Genomic DNA, 21,034 nt, shown 5'->3' on the forward strand with positions numbered 1-21,034 from the left:
TGCTGAACATTAAGGAGGTGATATGGAAATAATTGGTTTTGAAAAATATATTGTCATAGGCTTGTTTTTTTGGAGAAGGGCCAGCTGCTTTGCCTTAAAATAGAAGTGAAGAAATTTAGTTCTTCGAGAGTATGTGTTCATTTTTCTCTATTCAGAAATAATGAATAATGGTGTCTGTGTGAAAATTTTTATTTAAATGTTGCTCACTTGTCTCTCAGAGCATAGTGGGTTATGGCAGGGGCTGTACTATTCCGAATGACTGATTATCATCCCAGGTCCATCCCTAATAGGCCTGTAGCTTATATGCAGTCACAACTCTGTGTTGTCTAACACATGACTTAGAGATTGGCTTTTGTGCTATAGAACTTGAGTTGTCTTTGTTGCCATGGAGGTTTATGAGTTTAAGATCCGTTTTTGCTTGCAGGAGCTACTAAGTCGCACATCTCTTGAGACTCAGAAGCTCGATCTGATGACTGAAGTGTCTGAGCTGAAGCTCAAGCTGGTTGGCATGGAGAAGGAGCAGAGAGAGCAAGAGGAGAAGCAGAGAAAAGCAGAGGTGAGTGTGATACACCAGATTCCAGGAGGACCCATAGTGTCCTAAGCTCAGATCAGGGGAAGCTATCCTAATGTGGACTCAGACGATCTGGTCAACCCCAACCCTGGCAGCTGCTGGGTGCGACAAACATCTATGCACTAGAGACACAATGATCTGTTAATACCAAGTTATCAGGTTTTGCTGTAGCTGCAAATTTTAGCAATGCCCAAACCACCCAGTTTTGGCTCTAAAGCTTTATCCTCCCTAAAGCTGCTGACAAGGATAGAAAGGAAAGCAGGAGTGTGGGAAGGATCAGACAAGACGTGGTGGGACACAGATGCCTTCTGTGAAATCCAAGGTAATAACCCTGTCTTGGGATGAAGTCAGCTGCCCAGTAAGCCACAGTCACTATATCTGAGTCTGATATGCATTTCACTGACCCAAATGGAATCCTTAGATTTTGTGTTTCTTTTCTCCCAATAGGTCATATGAGTGAGCCCATGCACAGGCCTTCTCTTAAGAGGATGTTTTCCTGGGTTTGTTTTTGCTTCTGTTTTTTCCAGGCTCCATATGCCATTGGTTAGAGAATGCCAGACTCCATTTTTGGATAAACATTTAGAGAATTTTAGGCTTTGAGCTCCTTTGTTTAAGAGAGAACAGCCTATTTAAACATTAGATAACTATCTTCCATGTGTCTCTACCTGCTGGTCCCTATATTCCACATCCCAACTTGAGGGTGTGGAAGGAAGATAGGCTTAGGTTTAGAAACACCTTGACTCACTTACTGATTTAACTGCTTAATAGCTTTATAGACCTCAACAAGTTAGCTACCTAATCTCTTTGAAATTCAGTTTCTTTATTTGTAAAATGAATAACTGTCTGAAGTCCAAATAAAATCATGAAAGTAAAGTCCCTATCATAGTCTCTGGCATTTCATATGTAGTTGGCTTATCCTTCCTCCATTTAGGCATCTCTAAAATCTAAAGATGGATATTGTTTTTTTTTTATTAAGTGCTAACGTTATTGTGCATTGAAACCTGACACATTTCTGTGTTTGCAAGGTAAACATTGGCCATTGAGACACTCGTAGTCTGTGGGGCATATTTCTTGCATTGCTTTTGAGAACATGCTCATTAGTAAGAAATAAGTTGCCAAAAGAAGTTTTCTCCATTAACCTGAGGATAGCATCTTCCAGTGATTAAGAGTACAGACTCCTGAATCAGATCTCCTGGCTATCATCCAAGCTCAGCTACTCAGTAGCTTTGTGATCTTTGTGATTTAACCTCCCAAACCTCTATTTCTTCTGTAAAATGGAGATAGTAATACATACTTTCTATTTCCTGGATTGTTCTGAGTAGGGAATGAGTTCATGTACATATAGTCCTTGGCATAGAGTTGGGCACATAGTAATAGCCAGCTTTTATGCATCACTTACTGATCTCGTTGTTAACCATGTTGAAAATGGAAATGTAGCCTTAGATACATTATTTATATATGGCAAAGGTCACACAGACTGAAAGCTTATCTGTCTAAAGGGTTAGTTGAATAGACTCAGCTTCTTAAAGGTTCACAGAGAAGCAATTCAATTTTCTCCAGGTTTAGAGTTAATTTTACTAGTGTTTCAAGATGTGTGATTACATGTGACCATACGTTAGGGCTTTAGGGGAAGAATTCGATAGATTCTGTAAGAAGGCTTAAAGTGGCAGAGGCTCAACTCGAAACCACATAATTTTTTTTAAAGGGTAGGAGGGTCATTAGGTCACACAACTTGAAGAGTCCAGGGTTTAAAAATCCAATAGCACATGACCTCATGATGTCATTAGAAACTGGTCTTAGTGTATCACTTGGTTCTGTTTTAGTCTTATTCTCAGGAAGTCTCTCCCCATGTGGTGACAAAGATGGCCATCAGCAGCTCCAGATCCTACCAGTCTGGCAACCCCTGCCGAAAGATTCTCTTTCTTAAAGGTTCCAGCAAAAGCCCCAGAATTGTGTCCTATTGGGCCAGTTTGGGTCACGTACCTTGTTCTGAACCAGCCATTGTAGGGAGCATTTACCCACACATGGGTGTATGTGCATGTGAGAGAGTCAATCCATCTGTGGCAACATGCAGAGCTAGTACTAAGCCGGGGCAGCTCAATTCCTTTCTAGGGAAGATAGGAAGGATAGAGAGCTCTCACTTCTGGGCCAAGTATAGCTAAAGCAGTAATTTTACCGTTTGCTTTCTTTCTTTCTTTTTGAAGGAATGTTTTTCAATCTGAGTTTTGGTTTTTGTTTTCCATTAGGCTATTCATTTCTGAGGCAACATAGACCCTGAGCTGCTGGCGTCAGTCCTATCAGATAACAGCCCTCCCCAGTTGCTAATACAAACATCAGGTTTTCACGTGGAGGAATTCTTTAGGCTGTTCAGTCCTGTGATAGTCAGAGAACAGCCACATGACCTAAAACAGTTTCTCATTCTTGTAACTGAACATAGTCTTTGCTAGTATGCCCAGAACCTCCACTACTATTTGTAACTACCTTGAGCGCCAGAGGCTTTTAAAAACATGAAGAGTGCTGCTTAAGCTGCACTACTGGCCTGTGCATGGAGATGTTTATTCTGAGGGATACATTTAGCTAGCTCAGGTTACCAGAGGTTGTAGTTTCATGAGTAAAAGGAATGCTGCTTTCCATCCTGCAGCACTGCTGTTTTTTCCAGTGAATGTGTTTAGCCTAAGGCCTGATTATTTGTGGCTTGGAAAAGGAAGGAAGCTTTTTTTTTTTTTTTTTTGGTTGGCCGGTTTTTTATTAACTTTCTTCCTTGGGGTTCGGATTTTTTCTTCAATTTTTTTTTTTTTTTTTATTTTTTCATTGAGGAGGAAAAAAAACCCGGATACTATTAACGAGAGCATTGCCAACTACTCTTTCAGTCTGTTTCTGATCTCACCCTAAGCCAGTATCCTGTTGCCTGTAGTTGTAGGAGTGATTACACATGGTTGTCTATAAAACCTGAGGACTGTGAAGGGCAGGTTTCTCATCAAATGGAGAGAATACTAACATCCAGCCTTGCTCTGGGATCAGTTAGCGGCGGCCTAAATGAGGTGAGGGTGATTACCGGGTTTCTTGTATTTACTTTACTTTTTCTTATCAGCCTTTTGCGATGGTTCCGGGTCATTTCAAGGAACCTAAGTTTGGATCGATTAGGTTTACTCCTGAGAAGCAGGACTGCAGAAAGTAAATACTGGAATTACGAGGAAAAAACATGAAAGAAAGAGATCCAGAGGCAAAGGAAAACCCTTGGGTGGCCCATCGTGTCAAAGCCATGTCCCTAGAGAGATCTTCCTAGAAGAGGGAGGCTGGCTCCTCTAAGCACTGTGGATGCAGGGAGGCCTACCAGTGGATCCCTTTGTGGGCCCCAAAGAGTTTTGCAAAGGGTACCAGAGCAGCCTGTAGGAGAGGCTACGGATCCAGAATGTGCTGGGTCAGCCCAGTCGATCAGGGATATGCACAAGTATGAAGAGAACCAGAAGGAATCTTCAGGATTTTCTGGCAGAAAATGGAATGTCCTGTGGCACAAGACTTGGTGTCATCCCTTCTTTCTTCCCATGGTTAGGACCTTGGAAAGGAGGGATCATGGTTTCTGACCTGGGCAACCAGAATGATGGACTCGGGGTACAAAGCAAGAGCTGGGAAGATTGTGTTTGCTCAGAGAAGAGCTGGCCTGACTTGGAGAGTATTACTATTCTTGTTTTTATTTTATGTTGTTTTGTTTACTTATTTTTATTAGAATAAAAAAATGTTATCCAACATTTCAAAACTCAATAGTTCAAAGGTATATACAGCAAAAAGTCTCCTTCCATGCCTGTCCCTCAGCTAGCAGTCAGGAGTCAATGTCAATGTCAGTTTGTTTCTTAACCTTTCAGAGTTATTTTATGCATGGACAAGCATTTATTTGGATATCTGTCTATGCCTATCTATAAATATATATACACACAAACATTTCCCCTCATTAAAAAACTTCCTTGTTCATATTTATGTCTGCATATTGTTCCACTGTCTGTCTATGCCCTAGTTTATTTAACCAGTTCTCTTTCGATGAACATTTAAGTTGTTTCCAAGTATTTACTCTTACAAATAATACTTATACATGTGTGAGGTTATTAGAGTGGATTTGATAGGTCAAAGGGTATATGCACTTGAAATTTTGACAGGTATTTTCAAATTGCCCTGTAGAGTATAGAGATTACATTCTCTCCTGTGATGTATAAGAGTGCCAGGACACTATTAAACTGAGCACGAAGGAAGAGGAGAGAAAGAACTAAGTAAAATTGTGAACAAGTTTAACAGGCAGGATGGGCTGGGAAAATCTGTGATTATAGGAGGTGCCCAGTAGTTTCACATAGAAAAGAACCAGATTGACAATTAGAACCTCATAAATGTCACTTGAACTTCATGACGTGGGACCCAAGAATGGAACACAGGTACAAAAGACTCTGCCCTATGAGAGGTAAACAGACCTGTCAAGAGAAGAGATGGGCTGGCCCTGGAGATAAAGCATTATAAAAGTAAGTTGAAATACTAAGCCTGAGGATAGATACCTTGGAAAACAGCACCACTCTACTGATAGAGAGAATTAAAGGAGAGTGTCCCAGCAGTGTTGGGGCATACCATAAGGTCACACCGAGCAGACGTGCTCCTGATATAGATCCCAGACTGATTGAGACAGATAAGAGGCAATAGTGGAAGGAAACAGCACGTTGGATAGCTCCTAAAAATCTCCAACTAAACACTTAAATATTTGAAAGGTTGGCTTTTGGTCCCTCTCCCAAACCTCCCCCGCCCCCCCACTCCACCCCACTTGTTTATAGCTTCCACCAGAGGGTAGAGAAAGAAACTGGAAAAACTACCACTCTAGCTCTAATGTTGAAGCAAAGGAGAAAACTAGTTTATGAAGTAGAAGTGATGGGTACCTTGAGAGACAGTGGTCATTGTTATTTTAGAGTTCTTGACAGCAAGAGAGGGGAAAACTAGCCATAGACAAACATGCATTGTAGACGTTGGCAAATTATAACTTTGAAAGTTCAGAAATAAAATAGACGATGACTCAAGAACATTAAACTATTTAAAAATAATATAGTCCAATTGAACAATCTCTCAAATAATACCAACAAAAAATGCTTAACAGTACTTTGGGAGAAATTAGTTTTCAAAGAGGCTTGTACAAAAGATAGAAAGAACAAATAAAAGCTCACCTGCATGAACAGCATCGGGAAGGGCGAACCCCACACAAAAGGACAATACTGAGGACAGTAGAAAGACTTTATGTTAAATGTTATATTCTCAGTAAGATCAAAGAAAGAATGGGCTCGATTCCAGTGATTCCTCTGATAAGTGCAAAGAACTTAGGACAGTGGTCCACAAACTGCTTGCTATAAGCGAACTTTAAGAAATCAGGGAAATCAAGTGATTTGTTAAAAAGCTGGAAGTAAACCATTTTCTCCTTTTTCTTCTCTTTCTTCATAATGACAAAGAAAGTTAGATGGGTTTTATAAAATTTAGTCTATGAAGTTTGAGGTCAACCCTATGATAGTTTCTGAGAAGCTAGAAGACAAAGTTGGGATCTGTGTCCATTGAGAGTTACATCAGATTGACCTCATCGACTTGGCTGGAAATATGTCTTGTAGATCTGGTAAACCCTTGCTTCTGCAAGGCTTTGCAAAAACATTGCTTGAGATAGTCTTATGGATAACATAGAGGAATATAGGATGAATGTGAAAGTAGATATATTGGTACCCAAGTGATAATGAGTAGTACATAAATACTGTCTAGATTTTTTTGTGAGGGTAACAATAATCTGCCCTTAGCCCTTCTGCCTGTTTTGTATTTTTAGTCCATAATTTCGATGCTGACATAGAAAGCCTTGAAGTTGTAATGACAAGAATCCAAAGCAAAACTAAATGGATCAGTTGACAGTGGAATTTATAAAAACATATACAGACTAGACTGATAGGTAAGTTGGCAGAATAAGAGTAAAAGAGGTCAGAAGAACCTAAATAGTGCAAAATCACTGAAGATGCAGCAGGAAACACTTCAAGAGGGAGCCAAGCAGGCTTTGGACAGAGAACATGCTTGTGGATTTGCCCAGGAGGAGGGCACTGAGGAAGAGCTGTGCCCCTTGACTGGTGGAGACTGAGTTTGTTTGCCTGCAGAGTGGGGCCAGGGAATGAGGTGATGAAAGTCAGGGATGGCAGGTCTAGACTCCTCATTTGAGGGGTTTATTGATGGAGGGAACAAGAGAAGTGAGAGAGAAGTGAAGTTCTTGAAACTTATATAGGAGAAAAGAGCAGGCCTGAAGATAGGCAGGGCCAGTGAACTAGAAGAGGCTAGAGATTTGGAGAAGGGTGCCCAACCAGGCGAGCATGCTGCGGGGTGCGGAGCTGCTGGGCTTTTGTTGTCAGCAATCAATGTCACAGAAGCCTTAACTGTTCCCCATGGGCCCTAACTGTGTCCCATGACTGCTGGGTATTTTCCGTTGTTCTCCCAGTCTCTCTTGTTCATTTCTTATGAATCAAACACTTGATGGCACAAGGAGAAGCACTGGGGAGAGAGAACTCACATTTATTTAATCCTCCCCAGTGCCAGGCACTACGCCAGTTGCTTTACCTAAGTCTCACATGATTTAATCCTCCCAGCAACCCTATGAGATAGTAAGACCCCGATTCTACAAATTTAAAAACTAAGTTTGGAAAAGTTTTATAACTTGCCTAAATCACACAGAAAAAAGTGAGACTGGCACTAAACCCAGGTCTGTCCAAGTACAAAGCCTGTGCACTTTTCACTCTATCATACTGTCTTTTGTCATAGCTTAGATGCTGGTAACAGGCTGAGTGTTGCTTTGAAAAATTGTTTTTGACTTCATCCTTGATTAACCAGCCATCTGACCTCCTGCCCTAGCGTTCTTGGTGAGAGGGTTAGAAATTAAAAACAAAACAAAACCAAACCAAACTGTACGCTAATTGATTTCTAGCCTCAGCTGCATCCTCTCCATCCTTAGTATTGCTTTTCTCTACTCCTAACTTTCCACTTCTCATGCCTTACAGTGGCTATGTTAAATGTGTATCATTTTTTGCTTCACTGTGTCTTTTTAGCAGACATACTTGCCACCTCCTCTACAGAGAAGATCAAGGCCAACATCTTGTTTCTCATCTAGAAAGCCACCTGGACCCCCAGCTTGCTTTCCCTCCATGCTTAGCTAGGCCTTCCACCCGGGGCTGCTGATTCCATCTCCTCTCTTTTTTCTGTAATTCCTTCTCCTCCAGCTTCTTGGTCCTTATAGGTAGGTAGTCCTAGGACCTACCTGCTAAATGATGACTTCGAGACTTCTCAAAAGAAAAAACATGAACAAACTAAATGTAAACAGGCTTTTTTTTATTTATTACTTCCCAGTGATGGCCAAGTCCATGGACAGCAGAGACAGAGCTAGACTGTGACTCCTTGTGGCTGAGGCCAGTCAGGCAGGAATCCTCTACCTTTGTCAAGCATCTGAGCTAAGGCAACATGATGTTCAGAACCCAGGGACACATGGAGCAAAGGCCAAATCAGAGCCCAGTGTTTGCACTGAGACCGCAGGTCAGACCTCAGAGGGCAAGTATAGTCCACCCGATTGGTCAGTGTTCCATCAAGGTTCAGGGACCAGCAGCATTGGAGCTGGGTGAAGATCTGGGGTCCAGAGTGCTTACTCAGGCCCCCAAGGGTCACCTTGAGTTTTTAACCCAATCCTCTGGTCTCCATAGAGAAATAACTTGTTGGACAGATGACCCCGGGGGAAGACAACCGGGGCTGTCTGTGGGTTAAATCAGGTGAGTTAACTCAAGGGGAAAGTGGCTGGGAGGCCAGGGACCTGCTTATGGCATCGATGACTACATTGTAGCTCTCCCAGTCGAAATGGCATCACCAGAGAGGAGAGCAGGCTGGTGTAGGAGACTTAGCTCAGTGCCCTTTCAGTCCCAAACTGCCACCCAGACCATCAGTTTCTCTTCTACATTGGAAAAGAACAAGATGAACTGGGAGCTTTTCTTCTTTTAGACAATACTGCCACTATTGAATGGATAATCTCTTTCTAGCATGACTGGGCAGTTCCCATGGTGACAGTGGGTAGACCTCTAAATGCCTGATGCCAGTGCTTAGAATATCAGTAAAGGTGGGCAGAGAGGGGCTAAACAGTTTAATTGGCTGCCCCGCCTCCATTCTACTCTGTTGCCAACTGTCTCCTTAAATCCCTATCCGTGACCCACATAGGCTATTCATAGTCCTCCCCAACTTCTGAGTTCCCTATCACCACAAGTGGCACTATCATCTGTACCCCAGGCCATGATCCTTCATCTCACGTACTCCTGCACCCAGGCAAGGGGTCTTGAATGCTACTTGGCATCACTTAGACTCATCCTATCCCTTCCTTTTGACTCAGACAGAATTAGTCGCTTGTTGCTCCCTGAAAGACTGGTGGTTTTCTTGACTGTAGTACGTACAGTCTGTTTGTGATTGTTATTTTGTATGTCTCTCCCCACTCACCTGCGAGCCCCATTGGCTACTATGGCCTTGGCTCTTTGCAGAATGAAAACTAAATGTGGAGTCAATAAAGGAAAGCCCAGGAGCCCTGCTAGTAATATGGGTTCAGAATTGAGTAGATATGAAATCCAAGGGTTGCAGGTATTTTTCAAAGTTGCCATAAAAGGCCAAAATGTTCTTGAGGCTACAAAAGGGTCAGGTTTGGAGAGGGAAGTGAAGGAGTAAGGTTTTGTATATAGAATGTGAGGGAGAGTTTAGGATTGGGGACACATTAGCATGCATGAGTGTGGTGTGTGGCATGTGCCGTGTGCAGTGTGTTACCTGCACGCGTTTTGGAGACAGTTGGCATGTGAAGCATGGGCACTGTAGCTCCTGTCTCTGCTGATGCTACAGTTGGTGCCTCAGATGTCGATAAGCAAGGATAGTCCCCCAGGATGGCACAAAGAAGTTTGGGGGTTTGTTCAAACTGCAAGACAGGCCTGGGGATGGGGCAGGCCTCAGGAAAAATGCCATGTGTTTTGGTTCCTGTGAAGAAAGCAGGTGGTCAGAGATCATGATTGCTGGGTGCTACCTGTTGCTCATCCTCTGCTCGCTTCCCTCCATCTGGGCTGCTCCCATAGGGACTTTGGCGCCTGAGAGCTGACTGACGCTGAGTGCCTTTTCTCCTTTCTCTCCCTTCCTACAGTCGGTTCTGAATGTGATCAGTGAGCTGCAGGAGCAGATGTGTAGGCTGCAGCTGGACATCCACAGGCAGATTCAAGAGCGCCTCTTACTCAGTAGGGACCACCCTGAGGAGGTGGCGGCTGGCGACGGTGTGGCCGAGCCCCAGGCCTGCAGCCAGGACTGTGCCCGTTGGGAGGGGTCACCTGTAGGAACCATACTTAAGTATATCAGAGCATGTGTGTGTTGGGCATTCCATTGGTGGAGGGGCTGGGCTTTGTCCTAACCAGAACAGAGTGTGGTGGCTTAACAGGGGATCTGTTGTTTTCTCTGGGCAGAGCTTGGGACTCACTCACTCCCCTAGTGGGAGTTAGCTCTGTGATCCTCACTGAGCAGAGTCTGAGCAGGTGAGGCCAACCCTGCGACAGGTGGTGGCGCTCATCTCCCTCAGGACTGGGGATGAGGTGTGTCCAGCGCCTTCAGTGATGGGGCATTTGTGCAAAAGGAAGCCTCAGGATTCCCCTGCCCAGGTCCAATTCAGACACTGATTCTTGCTTATGGGCTGGGAGAATAAATGAAGTTTCATCTCCCATGATTTTTTTATTAGAGGAAGAAAAAGATAGCATCATGAAAGAACCCTTTCAAGTCTATTTTTAAAGAGGTTTATCCCAGTGAGAAAACAGATCACAAGTTTCCATTTGCTATAATGATTAAGTCATTATCGGAATTTTCAGAAAAATTTTCCCACATAATCTCATTAGAGGGATTTCACAACCTCTGGGCCCTCCGGTGTATCTGACCTAGATTCTGGACTTGACCCCCCACATTGGTGTGACCAGGTCCTGTGTGACCTGGGTGAGGCGTGGTGCTTGTGCCTACACAGAGATGAGACTGTACTTCCAACGTCCACTGTCAGAGGACTTGGAAGTCCAAGGGAAGGTCAAGGTCACAGTCTCCCTGAGCACTGCAGAGGGTCTGCCTCAGCTCTGGAGGAAGTAACCATGATCCATATTCAACTATGGACCATGTTGAAATCTCTACCTAGACTTAGACATTAGGGGAAGTGCTCAGTGCAGATTTTCTCCTACATTGAAAGATATGGGGGAAAAAATGAGAGTCAAGATGTAAGTATAGATTTGGATAGGGAAGCTCTGAGAGGGTGCTGGGGCATGCCCTGTGTTGAGTGGGTTACCCCAGAAAGACTTCTAAAAGAAGTCAAAATTTGCACTGGTGTTTATAGCGGATGATGGGCAACGAATAGCTTAGAAAAAGGATGTGCTAAAGAGATTACAAGAATCTGGAGATCATACTCTGTGTCCCCATAGTCACAGCCCCTCAGGCAATAAGTAACCTGCACACTTCTGGTTCTCTTGTCAGCAGGCCTGCTGCCCCTCAGGTAGGGCCAGAAATGTTTTCAGAGAATGTTCCTGAATCAGCTGCAAGCCACAACAAGCCTAGAAATCTAATGCTGCACATCCTGGATGCTATAACCTTAGCTTGGAAGACATTTTTTTTAATGGGCATCAACAAATGCTCATCTCAACTGTAAGAAAATCTTAATAAATTATACACTACAAAATTCAAGTATAAGCGACATCACTTTCTGGTGGATTGACACAGAATGCAAAGAGCTCCAGGCCAATTAAATGATGACTTGAATTTCACGTGTTCATTCATCAAGAAATAATGCATACCTACTATGTGCCAAAGGTTAGCAAAACTCCTGGAATTAACAATGTAGGAGAACTAGCCATTAGCAGTTATACCGGTAAATGTTTAATTACAAATGATGTAGCAGTTATACAAGATGCCATGAGAGACTATAGCAGGGGGACCTGATAAAGTGTGGAGGTTGGGCTAGCAAAGCTTCAGTGAGCCATGACAGATGGGCAGGAAGTAACCTAGCAAACAGTTCCAGACAGAGGCCCAGGTGTGAAGGCCCATTGTCAGGAAGAGGAACTAAAAAGTATTCAGTGTGACTGGAGCATAACCAGGGAGAGAGAGTAATACGAGAGGCAGACAGGGCACTGGGTCAGGCCAGACTTTGTTGGTCATGGGTTAAAGTTTATAAACTTTAAGGAGCAGGGAGTGCCGGGATCAGATTTGTGTTTTAATTGTATTGTTCCCCTGGATGTCGTGGGAATCAGTGGATTCAAGAAGGAAAAACGACAGAGCAACCAATGAAGAGACTGTGCAGGCTTTCAACATGAAGTGCTAGACCAGAGTAGTGGGGTAGAGTTGGAGAGAATGAGAGATTCACGTTATTTTCTTGGAGGTAGAGTTAACAAGGCTTAGGGATGAATTACATGTGTAGAGGGAAAGGGAGATGGAGATACCAAGGATGGATCTCAGGCTTTGCACAGGCAATTAATTAGGTGGATGGGGCTGCTGTTTAATGAGACAGGAATATCTAAGAGGGGGATTAAGAGTCCTGCTTGGACCACGACAGTTGTGAGACGCCTGCACTCTATCCATCTGGAGAGGTTAAGTAGGAAGTTTGTTAGATGAGTAGAGTTCAGAAAGTCTATGGAAGCGATTGATCCCTTTTATGCTAATTTTTCTGATAGGAACCAGTCAGCAAGACCAATTGTCTGTTAAAGGAACCTTCATTTGGAACAAGGGTGCTTAGGTGGTATCGTCTTTACTGAAGGGGTAGTTTTGAAAGTAGGGGCCCTGGAGTCCAAAGATACAGGCTTGAATTCCAGATCCACCATGAGCAAGTTGTTTATATATCACACTTCCCCACTCAGCAACCTTCATTGACTCCCTGCTATCTAAAGAGTGGCATTAGAACTCTTTATATTCTCATCCAAAAGCTTTTTCAATAGGGCCCAACCTTATCTTCCCAACCTCGTCTTCTGTCCTCTCCCTAGATGCCTTCTCCCTCCCTCCTTTCTTCAAACCAGCTCCCTCCTCTGAACTGGAGCACTCAGACTGGACTCTACATTTGGTACTTAGCATTTGTTCATTTAGTGTTTTATTTCCATCCTGCTGGCTGTCACTTCCTCTATGAAGGCTTTCAGGATCAGAGATCCCTTCTCTGGGTTCCTCAACCCTCAGCACAAAGAGATGATCCCAATTAACCTGCTCCCCACTACTTTGTAAGAAGCTTCCTCATTTCCACATCTCTGTTTACTTCACTCCAAAGCCTTTCCTGTCCACCCTCCTACACAACATGTCCATGATGTGGGTACACCCTGCAGAGGGTGTGGATGTCAGAAAGGGACAGGTAAAACAAGTTCTAAAAAATAAACAGAATGTTTTCTTTTTCTTATGTCAAGAACTCCCTGGCCTTTGTTTTTAAATGGCCACACAGCTTTTCCTGAAAAAAGACCATGTTTAAAGATTTGAGCCACAGTGTGGAGCATGACGTGGTTGTTCCTGCCCCTCGCATCCTCTGTGCATGAGCTTAACCAGGGCTGTAGATCTAGGAAATGTCCTGCTTGGTAACCATCAGAACTTTGTCTTTCTCCCTCATCTCTCTAGGAATTACTGCAAGAGCTCAGGCACCTCAAAATCAAGGTGGAAGAGTTGGAAAATGAAAGGAATCAGTATGAGTGGAAGCTGAAGGCCACTAAGGTAAAAAGCGGTTCTGATGCTTACGAGGAGGCATTGATGCCCAGTGGGGAATTTCTGTGTTCAAACTTGAGGTTTGCAGCAGCCTGCACTGGAAAAATGCAATCCGACCCTACTGTGTGCACAGTGGGCCAGCTTGTGCAGCAGACAGCTTTGATCCAGGAGGGCTCTTCTCATGGGGAAAGCCTGTGAGATTATGAGATACTGAAGTAACTGAGTTTCCTTCCTCTTGCTGAGTCCTGTAGCACCACCAGCTGACATCGGGCCAAGAAGGGAGGTGAGTGAGTGAATGAATGAGAAAGTGAAAAAGTGATGAGTCCTAAGGTGGATTAAGGCCAACATTATATTAGCTACACCACTTTAAGTTTAGTAATCTCTCTAATAATTAGTTTTTAAAAATAGGCATTTTTTTAAACTTAAAAATAAACAAACAAACAAACAAATAAATAATAAAAATAGGCATTCTTTACTACATTTATTGGGGTGATCACTTTGAAGCATATATAAATATCTAATCACCATGTCGTACACCTGAAACTAATATAATACAGTATGTCCACAGTAATTGAAAAAATTTTTTTAATTATTAAAAAAAATGGATTATCCTGAAAATAAGTAAATTAATTAATTAATTAAGAAGTAAAAATAGGCATGCTTTATTTTTGGCAATGAATGTATTCCTAAATAAATGATATGTACTTTGATTTTTTTTTTTTTTAAATCAAATAATGTTTCTATTGAACTGGAGTGTTTGCCATTTAAAGGATACCAAGGTTAATTTCTTTTGTGAGATAGCTTTCTTCCCTCCTTCCTAGGTTTCTTCCTTTATTTCCTCTAATAGTTGAAATGCAGAAATTAAAATGAGTGGGTTGGATTCAGCCCACCAATTAATTTTTTGGCCTGAACATTGTATTTAAAGATGTGGAATTATTTGTCACTTAAATATTAGGAAATTTCGCATTGAAATACAGAGTTAGGGATGTGGGGAAGGAAGCTCTCACAACCCTGGAGCAGTGTTCCTGCCTGAGGGAGCCTGGGCGGGGCTGCCTCTGGGCGGGGCGCGCACCTGCCATTTTACTAAGGTGTCTGCAGCGCCACCTACTGGTGTTACTATATGACCCCTGTAGGCATTTTCGTTTTCACTTGGAGTTTTCTTAACTACTCTTTTGTACTTTTATTCTTTTCTGTAAGTTAACTTTTCATGATTATAAAATCAATAATATTCATTATGGAGAATTTTTAAATCATGAAATCAGAGGAATAAAAATAATTCACATACCACCCAGGAGCTACCACTATTAATATTTCCTTCCAGGCACTTATCTTGTGAGGGTCTTGGTGTCGTTCATTCTCATTCTCTCTCTCTCTCTCTCTCTCTCTCTTTCTCGCGCTGATAATTTATATACAATTTCATACCATGCTTATATAAAAAGGAAACTCTGAACATGATTTTGACAACTATAATCTATATAATGTTCTATTGTACGAATGTACAATAGTTGCTTAACCATTTTACATATGAGAAAACCGAGGCACAGAGTGCCTAAGCAACTTTCCTAAAATCTTATAGCTAGTCAGCACTAACCCTAGGCAGCCCAGATCCATTTATCTACTGCTCTAATTGTACCTTTGTATGCACTATGCTTCACAGTCTCAGGTTGTAGGGACACTATTTTTCTCAAATAGCTCAGAACTTTCCATCATAATGTTCCACTCAAGCGAATCCCATCTTGGTGAAACCTTTGAAGTTGTACATACCACCTTCTCTTGTGAAACCAAACATTTTTAGGTAATTTTCCTTTTGAATTACCTAAGCTCTTTGCCTTGGCATGTAGACCTTTGAGATACCAAGGGTTATTTAATAACTACCAGGTGCGGGCACCTCGTATGTGCCAGAATATACCAAGCCCTTTGCACACTTTTTCTCATCTGATTCATAAAATACCCTGGTTAGGTCTATTGACTTATTATCCTTATTTTGCTGATAAGGAAATTCAGGCTCAGAGTGACCAGGTAAGGTTCAGATCTGGCTCTATGTCATTCCAAAACTCATGCTCTTTTCCCTATGTCATCCTGATTCCCTGTAGTAAAAACTTTCGGTGGTTTTGAAAGTTTTTCATTGTTCTGTATAAAACTGCTCTGTCCCTAAAGGTGATTTATCTTCCAGTACAGTGGCAGTAGGGCATGGTCCCTGGGTTTAATGAGGCCCAGCACTTGCTGAGAACCAGAGTGCCCACCTCTGCTTGATACCAACTCTAGCAACAGCATGCTCTGGCCTTGTGGTCAAGTAGAGGGCCTGTGGGCTATTGTTGACTTCCCAGCTGTGGGGATAGTTACCACTCAAAAGATAACAGGGCACCTGTCATTTCTGGCCTATTGTGTAGAAATTGACACAGAGGAGGTTAGGCCCAGCCACTTGGTTTGTAAATGACCTCACCCAGAGGCAGGCTTCAGAGAGACGGGACCTCATTGTGCCAGGTGCTGGGCTCTGCCTCAACAAGCCCACATCATTGATGCCCACTGTGGTGCCCACAGACAAGCATCAGGTATCCAGATTCCTAACAGAGACCAGCTCTTACCCTGTCTGCAAAGAAAGGAAGAAATGGGTATGGAAAGGTTTAAGAAAGGTTTAGAGACCATCTTCCAAGAATAGTCTGGCCCTTGCAGAAGTGAAAGGCACTTGGAGTAAGAGTCCCAAGGGTAAGCTTTCCAGAAGCCCTGTCACCGTTAATTGTAAGCCCATGGACACGTGGCTCTGAGTGAGCTATGAAATGCTGCTGCGTGGCTTTGAGTCTCAGCAAGCAGTTTAGCACAGCTGGACGTGACTCTGTCTCTGTAGGTGGAAAGGAGCAGAGGGGCAGTGCTCCACGGGGAACTTTGGAGTAAGGAAACTCCACCCCCTGCCAGCCCTTTTTTCCTTACATGATCATCTCTATCCCATTTTGGGGATGTTAGGGAAGGTTTGTCTAAACTGTGTAAGAGTGGCCCTCATTTGTCCTATTAGCTCAGAAGCAGACAGGCTGCAGTGGGTGGGGCCCTGGCTTGGGAGCAGGCGAGGATTACATCCTTGCCTGGTTCCTAAATGGCTCTGAGATGTGGCCATCCTGCATCACTCCTGTTTTTCCCCCAGGGACATACAGGGTCCCATGGTTTCCTATGGGGACTGTGGGAGGTTTGATGTAAAAAAGTATCAAGCACAAGGGCCAGGGCAGGGTGGGTGCTTAGTTAACATGTCCTGCAGCTGAGCACAAAGTCTGTTTGGAAGAAGAGCTACCAACAGGACCGATGCTCATTTGGCTACTTGGAGTTGTTCAAAGATTAACCTTGAGGAATGGAGGCAGGGTGCAATTGTATTCCCACATGGGAAGGGGTGTAGCCAGAGTAGAACTGGCTGTGTGCTCCATTGTCTAGCTCGGGGATCAGTTCTCAACCTCTTAATCTGTTTTGATGCTCAGAGAACTAGCTAGTTATTCATAAGGGAAAGAATAGGATGAGAGCAGCAATAATAGAATTTATCGAACACTTACTATCTGCCAAGCATTAAGCTATGTTATTCATAAACATTATCTTATTTAATCCTCACTATAGCCCCATAAGGTAAATGCTATTTCCCCCCATTTTATAAATAAGCCAAGACTCAGAAAGGATCTTGCCCAAGATCACCCAATAGGAAATGAGAGAATCCAAGTTTGTTTGGCTCTAAAGCCAATGTGCCTCTTGGGGTGGGACCTACACAGTTCTGATCTTCTGATGAGTGTTGGAAGGCATGACAAGCACACTTACAATTAGGTGTGAAATTCAATCTGCTCTCTCTAGTAGAAACATGGGAATCACCCAATGCAGCTGCCTTGTGGGTACATATATGAATGTGGGTGAGTACTGGTGTGGCTGTACTTACTTGCTTTATTTGCAAAAGTATATCTGCTCAGCACACCTAGAATGCTTGTATGGGTGGTTGAGCATGCACAGGTGCCTGGGAGTTGGACAGAGGCAGTGGCGGGATAGTGTTTGAGGGAGGGGACTCTTGGCTCACTCTTTGTCTACCAGTACTAATTTGATTTCCACTGTATTTCCTACGTGGGGTAGAAAAGTGAAAGATGAGTACACTTGTTGCAATGGTGTACAAACATGTTGCATGACTATTTTGGGAGAAGGAAGACCGCTTTTAGAAAGAGTGTTCGTCCCTGGACCAAGGGTGCCTTCCCATCATACACAATCCCAGCTCCTCCGACCTCAGTGGTGTTTAGATCACAGAGCACAGGGGAGGGGAAGAGCCTGATTGGGTAGGAGGATGCAGGAGAAGAGAAGGTGGACAGCCAGAGCGGTGGGCAGAGCCAGAATGGCCAAGAAAAATGAGTTTATTTGGCAAAGCTCCACCTTGTGGGGAGGGTAGTGTGCACCTCTAACCGCCCACCTCTGGCACCTCTGCTTCTATTTTCCTACCACGTCCTAGGACCCATTGGCTCCAGGCTCTGACTCAAGGCACTTCATTATGCTTTGATAGTCCCTCTAAGCTGGTATGGGTCTTATGTTTTATTCCAGGCAGAGGTAGCCCAGCTGCAAGAGCAGGTGGCCCTGAAAGATGCAGAAATTGAGCGTCTGCACAGCCAACTCTCCCGGACTGCAGCTCTCCACGGTGACCATGCAGAGAAAGGTAGCTGGTTTGACTGTGACAGAATACAGTTACCCCTGGGTCCTGCACTCTTTCCTGTGAGCAGGCATGTGTGTCTGTGAATGAGTATGTATGTGTATGCTTGTGTGAGTAGCTGTTCTAATGTGCATATAGGAGCATGTATATGTGCACACATGCTTGTGTACACATGAGTGGGCCTATAAAGCACAGCTCTATCATGGAATCATTGCCATGAACCCCGACCCCTGCCCAGAAGACTCAGCTCAGAAGGCTTTTCTCAGATGCGCTCTGATCATTAAAGCTCTGTGCAGCTACTTCTGGAGTTTTAGACATTCACTTGATTGAAATGACTTGTTTTTGTGTCATCACCAAAAGGGAGGCTTTAGCAGTTCATTCGGTCGTTTAGTGGATACCTGTCTGATACTCATACAAAGCCCCAAGGTTACAGAAACAAAACAGTTATTTCTTATCCTTTAGATCTAAACTTAAATGTTACTTCTAAGAAGGATTTTTCCTGGACAGCCTATCTTATGTAGATGTCCCCAATCCTGTTTTTCTCTAAGTCAGTGTTCTTTTTGTTTTCTTCATAGCATCCATTATAACTTAGCAGTGTTGTATTTTGGGGGTTCTCTTTGTATAGACTATCACCTTCACTCTGGGGCAGAGACTGTGTCTGTCTTGTTTAAGACCAAGTCTGCAGAGCCTACCACAGTGTTTGGCCCAAAGGATGGTGAATGGTCCCTGAGGAGTTCAAGTCTTACTGATTAAAACTAGAGGATAAATCCTCTTATTAACACATCTTTAGTATTTACAGCTCTTTGCTTTGGATACCAAATGATTGTGCATCTTCCAACTTTTCCTCTTACCTTGGGCTGCAGAGCAATGCTGAGAGAGAGCCTACAGCCTAGTGGATCAGCCCTATTACCTAGTCTCATCTTGGCCTTAGCACTGCTTCGCTTGTGAGCTCCGATCCCTGGCTGGAGTGGGAAAGGCATGTAGCCATGAAACTGGCTTAGGCTAGAGAAAAAAATTAGCCACCAGTATGCTCATCCCTTCCTCAGCCTTTCTCTTCCCAAGCCATTGAGCGTGTCACTTACCTGCCAAGCCTAATGTGGAGGCTGTCCCCCAAGATAGCCTAGACTATTTGTGATGTAAAACCTGGACAGAAACCTTCCCTATCCATGACTTCTACACCAGACAGCTTTCCCCCAGGACCCCAAGCTTCTTCACAGTCCAAGCCTTCCAGGCCCTACCCCATTCCATCATCAGGTACCTCCTCGAGCTGGTCCTTTGGTCATTTGCTGCTGAGGTGAGGTCCTGCCCAAAGCATCAGGGTGTGCCAGCCTTCATATGGAGCGTACTGCCCTCCTCCACAGGCTAGGCTGCAGAGCTGATCTTCAGATGCCAAGAGCCTAAGATAATGAACAAGTTCTCTGCACTTTACTCTGAAAACGAATCCCTACAGCTATTTACAAAAAGTCCGTAGATCTGTTCTTCCTATTCTTGTTGGCTGTAGCAAGCATCCAGAAAGGAAATGGGGTGCCTACAATTTTGTTCCCTTGTCCCCTGTACTTTTTTTATGTAGACATCCCTATTCTCTTTGCAGTACCAAGTTAGGGGATGGGCGTAGGTCCTTGTTTGGAAAATCTAACTATATGCTAGTTACTAGACCCTCATATATTTGGCAGAATGACTTCTAGCTTCTTTAGGCATTGGCCTTTGACCTGGCTTTCCAACCAGTTTGGGAAGAAGTCAAGGAGGTCCAAAGTGAGAGAAGGGCATGAATTGTCCACCATAGACTGAAACAAATCCCTCAGCCCATAGGGAAATTCTATAGATTTATGATGAAATCAGATTGTTTTCCTTAACTGTAGAGTTTGTTTTAATATATTTACAGATGCATCTAAACAGTCATTAGTCTTGACTATACCATTTCAAATTAAGCCAAGTACTCTTTTAGATAATTCTTCTTTTCCAGTCTCCATTCAACTGTAGACTCACCCCTACCCCCACCCCATTTTAAATTCTTTGCTACAATCCATGGAACTATATGATTTTCTCTAAAACTAGTTGCAGCCTAGGTACATGCCTACTCAAGTTATAAATGATAAATGTGTTCTCGTAAGATGTTAGTTGTTTTGGGGTTCCTCCTTTCCACCCTTGAGTAAATGGTTCTTTGTTTTTTTCCCACAAATGTCTATAAAGAGAAGATAAAATGATGGGTTCATTCATTTATTAGTCCAAGAAATATTTAATGAGTCTGACTCTATCTCAGACATCATCCTGGGCTCTTTGAAGAAGGAAAGAAGCCCATCTATAATTTATTCACATGGAAAGTCCTCAATTTTGGACTTAAAGAGCATCTTAGCATGTGGGGATAGCTGCCTGTATCTATATAAATAATTCTTTCTACACATAAATTCTTTTAGACCAAGAAATTCAACGTCTGAAAGTGGGGATGGAAACTTTGCTGGTTGCCAATGAAGACAAGGTAAGACGGTTGGTCATTGGGCTGCCCTGTCTCTTCTGTGCTGACATCCCTGCCAGTCTCTGATATTTTGGACATGGCAATGCCCATCAGGCCATTGACTCAGGGACGTGTCAGGAGAATGCCCTCTGCCTTCTAGAGAATAAACCTTAAGCACCTGTTTTTGGCTTTGATGTCTGGGAACTTTGCCTAAATGGAATCCCCCAAATGCAGATTAAAGCCATGCCTGTTTATGCTGATGTGTGTTAAAAAATACCACTGTGATTACTGCCAGTACCATCGTTGCTCCTTAGACTCCTAGCAAAACTCTCCAACATGCATGATCCAGTGAGAGACCCATCAGAGAGATACTAGGCAGTTTGCAAAGTTGTTTACCCTGCCATTTTCTATTCTTCACATCTAATTCCTGCATAATCATAAAATAACCACCTCTAGAAATATTGAGTACCCACCTCACACAAACATCAGCTTGGAGGATCACAGCCCTGCAGTTTACAGATGAGGAAACAGACTCAAAGTAATTAAGTAGTTTTGCCCCAGATCAGGTAACAGTAGATAGCAGAACTAGAGTTCACACCCAAGTTTGTCTTACTCCAGA

The 21,034-nt window shown here is 43.3% G+C and overlaps 1 protein-coding gene across 1 annotated transcript in view; it reads left to right on the forward strand.

Moving 5' to 3' along the window:
- Positions 1 to 21,034, forward strand: part of PPFIBP2 (PPFIA binding protein 2) — a 97,719-nt gene that overhangs the window by 54,954 nt on the left and 21,731 nt on the right. The window contains exons 6-8 of the mRNA XM_023525064.1: positions 13,226 to 13,318; positions 17,858 to 17,969; positions 20,378 to 20,499. Of these exons, the coding sequence (XP_023380832.1) occupies positions 13,226 to 13,318; positions 17,858 to 17,969; positions 20,378 to 20,499 (327 nt within the window). The remainder of the gene's footprint in view (positions 1 to 13,225; positions 13,319 to 17,857; positions 17,970 to 20,377; positions 20,500 to 21,034) is intronic.

The sequence above is a fragment of the Pteropus vampyrus genome, unplaced genomic scaffold (genome assembly GCF_000151845.1).
Source record: "Pteropus vampyrus isolate Shadow unplaced genomic scaffold, Pvam_2.0 Scaffold522, whole genome shotgun sequence".
Lineage (NCBI taxonomy): Eukaryota > Metazoa > Chordata > Mammalia > Chiroptera > Pteropodidae > Pteropus > Pteropus vampyrus.